We start from the raw sequence: 10,906 nt of genomic DNA on the forward strand, positions 1-10,906 counted from the left end.
TTGTATTTGTCACAAATGTAGTAACTATTATTATCGTTGCTGTGTTTGGGTGGGAGGTGCAGATTTTTTATATTATATTTTAGAATCTCATATTAAATTCTCGTTTAAATGGCGCGAAAAGAAGAGCCCAAAAGTAAGCGTTGTAATTTGTATGCAATTCTTATATTGTAATCATAAGTTAATGGTCTTGTCCACAAATTTCTAACTGGTAAAGCAACATTAATAATGTAAACCTTAACTTAATATCAGCAGCACTGTTTTTTATTTAAATATTCAATTAACAATAAAGTACGAAAAGATATTTGTCGATTGTACAATATACGTCTATATTTTAGTTCAAGCTAATAATGATCTAGAGAAGAAAATAATAGAGGCATTCGAAGTCTTCGATCATTCCGGAAAGCAAGTTGTTGATGTGAGAGAAATAGGAACCATATTACGATCTTTAGGTACGTACCTAACCAATGATATGAAAGTAGAATTTTATTAAAAACTAATTATTTTTAATTAATGATAAAAAAAATACAGGATGTTGCCCTACAGAAGCGGAAATACAAGAAGTTATACTTGCTACAGAAAACAAGGAAGCTACCGGAAACGTACCACTTTCAAATTTTCTACCATTTATGTGTAAAGTGATGATACAACACAGGTTAAGTTTTAAAATTTTTATATTATTATAATATTAAAGACATAAACGTTTGATAATAAAATACTGCTGAGAGAGCAATGAGGGTAAATAATATGAAAGTCTATTACAGACTAAGAAGAGTATTCATTCATAACTTAAAAGTATTATTCATAACTAATAAGTCTACACGTGTTATAAGTTCAAGATATTGTAAATTATTAATATAATAAAAAAAACCGTAGTTTAATTCTCGTGGCAGTTCCTTCGTTTCAACAGAAGTCTATAAAATATCAATGCTTTCCGGTAATAAAACACATTTCGTGATAGCACAGGCAATTATTGTAAATAAACCTTTAAAATTTATTTCACTTTCAGCTATTATTGCGTGAACATGTTTGATCATTCCTTTTAGGTTTTATCCTGCAACAGCAGAAATGTTACTAGCTGCGTTTCGATATTTTGATACTGAAGGACGCGGGTATCTATCAAAAGAGAGGTTTACACAACTAATGCTTGAAGAAGGGGAACCTTTTACACAGGTACGTAGTTCAAGACAACGCTGTTTACGTTGGACATTTTAGTCCAACATAAACATTCAAATCCCGGCTGTGTTTCAATGGATTTTTGTTTGTGCGAAATTAACAGCACGTACGGTGAAGACAACAAATACCGGGAAGAAATCGGCTAAGACTCAAAAATCGTTGACATAATATATCACTTACTTTTCAAAAAAACAGATGCGATCTAAGGCCAAGAAACATATAGAGTTGCAGCACCACTGAATTATAATAAACCATATTTGCTACTAAATATTAATTACAGGAAGAGTTTGAAGAAATGATGCAAACGGCTCTAGATCCTGTCACTGATACTATTACTTATGAGTATTACATCAACCAACTCATGGTATGTATCCTTTTAATACGATTTAAATAAAAGTAACTCATCTTTGGTATGAGATTAAAAACTACGGCATGGATTAACCTGTAGTGACACCTACAATCTAATTACTGCGACCCTAAATCGTATTAACGAGTATTCCAACGGCTAAGAATATATACAATTCCTCGATTTTAACCACTTGACTTTCCCAGTCAGTGGTAGAAGATTCTCCCTTTAGATGTGAATGTGAAAGTGCAGCACGTTCCTTTCTCCACGAACAATTCCGATCCTAGAAGACGTGTATATGTATGTATTACATATATACGTTGTCTTCTTCTTATGTATTGACTGACTGACTGACGTAGGTTTGTAAAAATATATTGCAAGTAAATTTATTTTCGTTTATAATTATTGCTTTTACATTAATAACATTGGTCGATGGCGTTTATATATTTTTTTCAATTCCACAACATTGTACTATATTTTCAAACAACCAAAAGTTGGAAATTTCCGGTAAAAAATAAAACAAGTAAGAATTTATTAAATTTAATCCATAATTAGTCACATAATTATAAGCTAACATAGCTTTATACGAAATTCACATAAAATTAATATTAATCAAATTTTAATTGAGCAAACTAACATCATTGATTTTGCGCTACTCTACTGGCGCGTCTAGTTTTAATAGTACTAGGAGTTGCTGCTAATCTAGATGAGGACCTTGTTGGTGTTGCACGTCCACAATCTTTAAGATTACTTTTATCATCATTTACATCAACAAGTGCGTTTTTTGTTTGTTTTTCTGGATCGATTCCATTTTCGTTGTCATCTTTTGTTTCATTACCATTTAACTTTTCATCGTCCTGAGGTATCGTTTCCATTGGTTGAATATTATCTACACGAGTTGTTACCTCGGAATGCGTTTTATAAGTTTCTTCCCCAAGATTACCGTCACTTTCACTAGGTTTAATTTTGTCTTTATTTTCATACTTCTTATCAGTATTTACATGTTCATCAATTTCACCATTATCCTTATTTTCATCTTCGTTCTCTACGACCATGAGTAAGCTAGTTATTTGATCTTCAAGATCTTGACCAATGTTCAAGCTGTCGTTAAGATCTCTTGCGTCCGAATCCTTATTTGAATTTTCGTCTGCATCGTTAAGTGAAGTACTTTCTTTTGAAGTTGTGTCATTCATTGCATCATCACTCTTCTGTGGACTTGTATTAACATTTTCAACTTTTTGAGGAGTAAGGTTTACCTTTTCACTTGACCTTACAGTGATTGTATTTTCACCTGTGTTCAAAAATATTTTATTTAAAGTCTACTAATGAGGAAATCACAGTCTTTGCCTAATAGTGTAAGTATGTATATAATTTAAAGTAAGTATGCAGGAGACTCACACATACATTATAAATTTATACAAAAATATTAAGCTCTTTTAATTGCTCTACTATAATAACTAAAGAACATACCAATTATTTTTTCGCCAGCTTCCATTATTTTTTCATAAGCGTCCTGGTCATTAAATCCAATGACTAGCAAATTACCAATAGTTTTATGCTTTTTGATGCTAGCAGGTTTGAATTGCTCTAAATATGCGTAGACTGACGCGCGAGATGGTAGTTCAGGACGGCCAATTAACTGAAAACAGTTTTAGTAGAAATTTATACAAAATTTTTCATTATTGCATATTGAATTTGTTTAAAAAAAATTTATTACATCATATACATCACGCGAAACCTGGTACATCAATAATTTACGTTTATATCTATTTAAGAAGTAGTTGAACGAGAAGTACTTGTGTAAACCAAAAACAATTCTTAATACTAATTGTTGGGTGAAATTTTAATAAATACACATTACCTTTACATAATAGGGATGTTCAGTTATTTTGGAAGTTGGTGTGCTCACACACACCAGTGGTGGAGTTAAAATATTTTGCGAGAGAGTAGGTTCCAATACTGAAACTGCTTCGTTTTCTTCAGGATGTTCAGTCTCTTTAGTGATTGTAGTATTATCAATAGTTGCATCCAGGATCCTGGTACTATCAATTTTCTTAGCAACCAGAGAAACAGCTTCCTTCACTGTGGCCCCTATAACTTCAGCCTTAGCAAGTTTATATTCTTTGTCAGCTTCAATCATTGTGACAAAACTCTAGAAAAAAAGAACAATCCTCAAAAACAAAGTTTGTTAGTAACAAATATGTGGCCATAGGTCAGAATATGATAAATGCAATTTCATTACTTTACATGACAAGCAATTCAATTATTAAGACATCTTGAAGGCATTATTAAATATAATATACATACTGAGCAAAAATGTACTTATCATTGTCTGATCTATGACCATAGAAATATTTGTATTTTTTACCACCATAATGAACAATATAATATATTAATAGTTGAAGGTCACTAAAATAAACAAAATGTACAGTGTAAGCTGTGGAAGCCATTATAGTAATATTATTACAACTAAACATTAAGAACATGAATGCATTACTAACGTCTTTATGTCTGGCAAGTATTGCAGGTAGTCTAACATCAATTAAGTTCTCCATCAACTTCATATAAATCTTTGCCTTCTCAATCTTCTTACTGACTTTCTCCTCTTCAGATCCTTCATCTTTAGATAACTCATTCATAGTCACAGGTTTTCGTGGTGAATCTTCTGCAATATCACTCTCTTGTAGGTCAACTACATCATCCATCGCTTTCACTATTGTATCATCACCATCTTGAACTGAGCTGATATCCTTAAGCTAAATTATTATATTTGAATATTAGTGAAGCAAGATTTTTAAATAAAATAAAAGCAAAACAATACATGCTCTTAGTGTTACAGCCATGTCAAAAAAAATCTATACTCACTTGAATCAAAAGTTTTTCTACTTTATTATGCAGTACTTTAGTCAGATGGGCCTTGAAAAAGTCCTTTATATTATCTAAAACACAGCATTTAAAAGTTAAAAAGTTTAAAAGTTAAAAGTTTTAACTTAAAACCTAAATAAATTATTTTCAAACATATTACTGTTTTTTACAAGTTCTGATTTAAGTTAACAACAAAATGTATAGCAATACCATAATTATATACATAATTTCAGAGTTTAAGGACCCTGAAATTATAGTCTCTGTATGTAAAGATGTACTAAGTTGTTAGTTCATCAAGACATTCAATGAAGCTTTGAACAAGCTTTCTGAATGATAAGTATTTAGCTTAAATCATTACAGAGATTGTAAAGTGTAATAACTACCTGAGTTAATAGTAGGTGTAATACCCAAGGTGTGGATATAGTAAGCCTGACAATCATGGCCAAGTTTAAGTAATTCGGCGTCTGTCTCTAGTGGATATTTTTTTCGGTAGCAAGCAATGGTATCTTGCATATGCCCAACCTTCTTATCTAGCATGACAGAGTGAATCCTTTCTCTAATTATCTGCTTAAGTGTTCGTTGCCTTTGAACTGACGCCGCGGTTTGGGATAAATTAGAGGAATCTATTTTTTTAATATCCTTTAAAATAGTTCCTAAAGCTAATTCCAATCGGCCATTCAACTGCGGCGAAGGCTGGACGTTATGACGCAAAATGTATGTGTCATCTTCTATTGGAGCGGAAGTTGGGGCCTCACTAGATTTTGGAGGCACAACAATAGGTTTTGGAGGCACATAGCTAGATTTTGGTGTAATGTTCGTTTTTGGTTGGACATCTTTAGGGTGTGAGATTGAAGTCTTTTTTAAATAGCCAGTACGCGATTTCTGTTTCGTTACCCTTGTTGGATTGAAATTGCTACGTACTGGGGCTGTGAGCTTAGTTGGCCTAAACTCTTTACGTGAAGGTGGTCTAGCAGGTCTAATCGGAAGGATTCTTGGCACAGAGCCAAGTAATGGAGGGATTTGAGCCATAAAGCTAGGGTTATTTGATTGGGCATTGTGCTCCCAGGGTTCAACTCTTGCAGGGTTGAACCGTTTTGAAGGAGCTCTTTCAACAGCCTGGCGTTTATTGCCTTGCCTGTCATAGTAGATAGGCTGGTTATAAGAAGTCATAGGTTGCTCATAATCATAATGTCTCTGAAAATCAATTGATATATTGGTCATATTAGTAAGATTTAACCAATTTTGGTAGCATTGTTTAAACCTAGTCTTAAAAATATTTTAGGTATTCCATTTAAACCATCATCAACTGTATAGTATAATACTTTATAATTGATGTTCTAAAATGAAATAAAAATAATTAAATCATAAGGATAAGAATAAAACAGAGTAATTGAATATGAATACAGTTTACTAACTTACACTTCTAGTTAATTTGAAAAATCAAAATGGGTTTGAGGTTTATTAAAATAATTTAATAAAAATGGGTTGCATCCTGGTAAGAGAATTACTATTATGGATGCAGTGGAATCTTGATAACTCAAACCTTGTTAAGTTGAAATTTGAAATCTTCATTAAGTAAAAAAAAATGTCATTCCCTTGCACTGAACCCCTAAATATGCAGAATCCCAAATAGTAAGCCTATGTAACTCAAATAAAATGTTATTTCCTTATTAAGTATTCATAATACATATTAAAATGTCTTACTTGTAATTCCTCAATAAAATCTTAAACAATGCAATAAAATCCAAAATGTTCGGGTTGAATTGTTATTCAAATTCAACTCTACCATTAAAACAATTTTTTTGGGACATTTGGGTTATCGAGATTCTACTGTATTATTTTTTTACTATAACTTTCATGTTTTCAGTTAAGTTATAATATATCTTCAAGTGAAGTTTAAAAATATATATTAATATACCTTCAAATTATATTCCCTTTCCTGATCAAGCAGTTCATGCTCTTGCTGAAGCATCTGTCTTCGTCTGTTCAGTATCTCCAACTCTATATCAATGTCCTGTAGAATAAACAAATGATAAATTAAATATTACCACTTGAACCAAGAAATTTGTAATTTGCATTATAGTGTGAATGTACTTGAATCTGTCTAAATGTAAAACTATATCTGAAACACATTTTTTTATGAGTAATTTACGTTTTTTAAGGTATTGCAAGAACTACACCATACATTATCTACTTATTTTGAGAATTAAAATTTCAAGAATAAAAATTTACATGTCGGGCTATTGATGCAATAGACTTTGAAGATCGATGTTGTGTTGCTGTAAATGGAAAGCTATCTCAGCTTCTATGGTATTTTTGTGGTTTTGTGCGATTAAAGCATCTTAAGATCCTGCAGAAATGAGAAATGTAATATATAAATTATTAACGGTACGTACTCTCAAGTGATCCGTCATCAGTGGGCCATTTTGTGTTGCAGATTTTTTCGCGTCCCATTCCCTTTTGCCCAGTCCACCTCGAGCGGATCCTCTACCTCGTTGTCCACCTCTGCCTCTCATAGTTTATTGATTTATGATCAAGTAACAGAAATATAACTAGTTACTAAAGAATTACAACTTTAGTAAGCTACTCTAAACGAGAAGCCGTACACAGACTAGATTACTAAATAGTAGTTGAAGGCCGAAAATCTATTGCGGAATGTTGCCAACTTATAATTACAAAAGTGCGGTAAAGTATAAAAAGGGTAAATTATAAAAAATTGATCTGTTTACTTAAGACCCCACCCAATAACTAACTTAACCTTAAATAGATTGTTGAGCCATGACGAATTTAAAACTCGGCCAGATCTGGCGACGGTAAAATCAGAGATGAAAATGACAATAATTACAGGCATTATCGGACGTCAAGGCAAAATACCATCCGTATCACCTCGAAGTCCGTCGTTCCACAACTGAGAGTTTTCTAAGGTAGTTTTTGCCACGCATCAGCACTATGTGGAACCAGCTGCCTACTGCCCACAAGTATTTCCGAACCAATTCGACTTAGGGTCTTTCAAGAAGAGGGCGCACCAATTCTGGAAAGGCTGGCAACGCAATTGTGAACCTTCTGGCAATGTGAGTGTCGCATGGGCGGCGGTAATCGCAGCGACCATTTGCGTCAAGTCGTAAGCTAAAGCAAAGTCGTCAAAGGATCTTTCAAGGCCATTGAACACATTTTCCTTGTACATGTAGCGGCACGAAACTCTAGCGCTGACCGTTATTGCGCAGAAGTAAAAAATAAGGTACCTGAATGAAGCTATGAATGAAGGCTAGCGGAATGAAGAGCGGGCGCGCGTAGCATCGATTGGCTCTCCAGTCGCATTCCGTCACCCGCAGCAATACGACGCCCCAATATTGTTTGTTATTTGTTTTTAAGTTTGTTTGTGACTTTAAAGTGAATATGCCTAGAACAAATACTGTTTAGAAAAGACAAGCCAGGAAAATGGTTTATGACGTGAATTGTTTTTTAAAAAGGGAATCTAACGAATTAATTGATTCTTTGAAACAAATGCAAAGTGAGATTGACGAAGCTACAAAAACTTTGTTCAGTCATTCGGACAGCAACATTGTAAATTTGAGCCAGATAAAACAAACTGCGGAAATCATTAAGGCAGGAAACATTAAATTTAATAGTATAATCAGCGAATTAGGTAAAATCCAAAGAAGGACAGCAGAGTCAACAAAAACGTCAATTGCAACGGTAAGAAACATCTCCAATCAAGCCAAAAGTTCTGATTTGATCACAGTGTTCAGAACACCTGGCAAAAAACGTTCCAGAACAAAACCGGTCACAAATATCGATAACTTCGACCAAGGAATAATAAAGAGAACCATTCATAACTTTCACAAGATTGAGACTTCTAAGATACGTTTGCAACGTATCGAATATTTAAGGAAAATAAAGCTATATCGCCAAGAGGGAAAGCCTATTGTTTATACAGACGAATCTTACGTAGATTCATCGCACTCTTCTTCAAAAGCCTGGACCGATGGTTCTACTAAGGGGATTAAGAAACCTATTTCGAAAGGACAGTGAGTTTTCATTGTCCACGCAGGGTCTGATACTGGGTTTATACCGAATGCGTTGCTGACTTTTAAAGCTGGTACCAAATCAGGCGACTACCACGACAATATGAATTTTGAAAACTACGAAAAATGTCTCCGAACCCAATTAATGCCCAACCTACAACCCAGTTCCGTCGTGGTAGTCGACAACGCGTCCTATCATAATAAGCAGTGGGATCGCGCACCAACCTCTAATTCTAAAAAAGCTGACATGCAGGCCTGGCTCATTGAAAAAGGTATACAGTACGAGGAAACACATTTGAAACCTCAGTTATACAATTTAATAAAGATCAACAAAGATAAATTTAAAACATTTTCGATTGATCGAATCCTAGCTGAACGAGGTCATCAGGTACTGAGACTACCACCATACCACCCCGACCTAAATCCGATTGAAATGGCATGGTCGGATATTAAACAATATGTAGGCAGCAAAAATATAAAATGAATAATACAAGAAAAGGTTTTACTAAAGGGTACATGGGATTGGCAAAAGTTGTGTAAAAAGGTGAAGGATATAGAAGAGCAATATGCAAAGAGTGATCATGTCGTGGATTTGGTAACAGAACAATTCATTATTCATGTCGATGGAGATAGTTCCGAGTATAGCAATGAAGATGATGCTAGTGCCGACGAACGAAGCAGTCCTGAACCCGGGCCCTCAGTAAGCAAAAGGCCTTGTCGCGAGACCATTGAAGGCGTGATACCGTTCTCTGATTCAGATTAATAAAAGATAATGTTTTTATTTTTCTACGTCCCATAAACTTGTTAAAATATCTTAGGTCTTTTTTGGAAATACGTTCTATGTACAGACACTTTTTTACTGTCTTATTATCTCTTATAAATAGGTAATATTACTTACATGCGCGACAGTAATCATGCGCAGCAGCTATCCTTCACATTTCGTTCAGCTTAATATCGTTATTTAGGTAATCATTAATCAAAGTGGCATATAATGTATTGCGTGCGCGACAGTACACATGCGCAGCAATTCCCTTCACGTATCGGCCACTGCTAGACTTACGTGCCGCTGCCTATACAGTTATGGTGATCAATTCACAGAAATATCCCTTTCTAGAGTATCTAAACCATTGGCATATTATTAACGTTTTCATAAAAAAATTCTTGAAATCAAAAGTTGTGTGCCCTCGTACGGTTTGTTCTACACGCTCTAATGCATTATTGAATATATGTACGTTTGGTTGTCAATAGGTTTCCAATTTACTATTGACCAGATCCTTGTCTTTTTTGCAAGTATACTTCCACTTTCTAATACTACTAAAGAATGAGTTAGATCCTTACTTACGTATAACAGAGTGTGTTAGCCTACTGCGCGGACTTGCACTTTCTCATTTTATTTGACATCATTTTCAGAACTAACAACCCCAGAAGTATTTACTCTATAAAAATAAGCATTTCTAATTCAGGTTGCTCCGAAAGATGTTTATAATACCGCTGATGAAGCGGAAGCTGAACGAAAAAGACTAGAAGCGGCAGCTCCTAAGAAAAGACGAGCATCCTCACTGCTTCGTGCTGCTCAAAATTAGTTTAGCCATTTACAGGCAATATTTTTGTAGCATGTCGTGTATTTATAAGTATTACAATATTTCACGAAAATGTGATGCTAAATCATCACACCTTTAGAGCATTAGACAATAAACTAGGTCCTTATGTAGTTATTGTTATTACCTGTATCTAGTTGATTGTATTAATTGATTTTAATTTAACGAAACATATTGGTATTTTATACTGTCGTATATAAAGTATTTTTTTTACATTTTAGAAAAGACGTTACTAGGAACTTCTAATGTATTTGGAGTTTTTTGCAGGTTGAAGATGATGTTGCAGACACCCCACAGCCTCCAAAATAATTTTACCAGAATCTCAATATAAACGAAATACTCAACATTATTTGAAACAATAAAAAATTAGAAAATAGTTATTTTTTAATTATTTATTTTTAAAAATAATTTCAGAAAAAAAATCAGACTAGTTGCTAAATAATATTAAACAGAACTAAAAGTTTAAATTATTATATTGCATATTTCTTGTCGACATTTATAATTCTTAAAATAGTGCTTATGAATGTTAAGTCGTTTTGAAATACATATAGTTTTGTTATTATTTCATACCCTTGCTTTTTGATTTTGTGAATACGTAAATTATTTTTTACACAAAGTAGTATCTGCTTTATATAAGACGAGATAAAAATAATATTACACAATATATGTATTATTCATGTTAATAGCTTAAAGATGTTATTTGTTGTCTTATAAAGGACATTAGGTAGAGGAAGAGATAATTTATGAATTTCTATGTCGTTTAATCTCAGTTAAATAATGTATAAATTTTGCGTTAAAACGACTATAATATACGATAGGGGTGGAACATCAGTGAAGTGTGTTGCTCTTCTATCTCTGAGCTTCAAATGAGGAAATAAGTAGTAAGCAGTAAGTGTCCA

The 10,906-nt window shown here is 33.4% G+C and overlaps 2 protein-coding genes across 4 annotated transcripts; one reads left to right on the top strand and one right to left on the bottom strand.

The window, feature by feature from the left end:
- The first annotated feature begins 5 nt into the window (after positions 1 to 5).
- Positions 6 to 10,383, top strand: LOC123718970 (dynein regulatory complex protein 8). 3 transcript variants are annotated; one of them, XM_045675999.1, is made up of 7 exons: positions 6 to 133; positions 336 to 449; positions 529 to 652; positions 1,044 to 1,170; positions 1,454 to 1,537; positions 9,873 to 10,007; positions 10,275 to 10,383. In XM_045675999.1, exons 1-6 carry the CDS (start codon positions 109 to 111, stop codon positions 9,990 to 9,992), a joined length of 594 nt encoding a protein of 197 aa, XP_045531955.1. In that variant the 5' UTR covers positions 6 to 108; the 3' UTR covers positions 9,993 to 10,007; positions 10,275 to 10,383. The 3 variants fall into 3 exon arrangements, with proteins under 3 accessions (XP_045531955.1, XP_045531962.1, XP_045531970.1); XM_045676006.1 differs by having other exon boundaries at positions 9,873 to 9,991; XM_045676014.1 differs by lacking the exon at positions 9,873 to 10,007.
- LOC123718961 lies at positions 2,044 to 7,012 on the bottom strand. The gene is made up of 8 exons (XM_045675987.1): positions 6,781 to 7,012; positions 6,303 to 6,398; positions 4,768 to 5,578; positions 4,385 to 4,458; positions 4,021 to 4,275; positions 3,381 to 3,671; positions 2,990 to 3,158; positions 2,044 to 2,810 (listed from the first exon to the last, which is right to left on the bottom strand). The coding sequence occupies exons 1-8, from the start codon at positions 6,898 to 6,900 to the stop codon at positions 2,158 to 2,160; spliced, it is 2,469 nt and encodes an 822-aa protein (XP_045531943.1). The 5' UTR covers positions 6,901 to 7,012; the 3' UTR covers positions 2,044 to 2,157.
- Positions 10,384 to 10,906: the final 523 nt, after the last annotated feature.

The sequence above is a fragment of the Pieris brassicae genome, chromosome 2 (genome assembly GCF_905147105.1).
Source record: "Pieris brassicae chromosome 2, ilPieBrab1.1, whole genome shotgun sequence".
Lineage (NCBI taxonomy): Eukaryota > Metazoa > Arthropoda > Insecta > Lepidoptera > Pieridae > Pieris > Pieris brassicae.

What these genes read in the sequence shown, in the direction of transcription:
- LOC123718970 (XM_045675999.1), top strand. Translation starts at nt 109, where the DNA reads ATGGCGCGAAAAGAAGAGCCCAAAA. An exon ending in GCGAAAAGAAGAGCCCAAAA is followed by an intron (nt 134 to 335) that starts GTAAGCGTTGTA and finishes TCTATATTTTAG; the next exon opens with TTCAAGCTAATAATGATCTA. An exon ending in AAGGGGAACCTTTTACACAG is followed by an intron (nt 1,171 to 1,453) that starts GTACGTAGTTCA and finishes TATTAATTACAG; the next exon opens with GAAGAGTTTGAAGAAATGAT.
- LOC123718961 (XM_045675987.1), bottom strand. Translation starts at nt 6,900, where the DNA reads ATGAGAGGCAGAGGTGGACAACGAGGTAGAGGATCCGCTCGAGGTGGA. An exon ending in TGATGACGGATCACTTGAGA is followed by an intron (nt 6,399 to 6,780) that starts GTACGTACCGTT and finishes TTTATTCTACAG; the next exon opens with GACATTGATATAGAGTTGGA. An exon ending in TAGAAAAACTTTTGATTCAA is followed by an intron (nt 4,276 to 4,384) that starts GTGAGTATAGAT and finishes ATAATAATTTAG; the next exon opens with CTTAAGGATATCAGCTCAGT.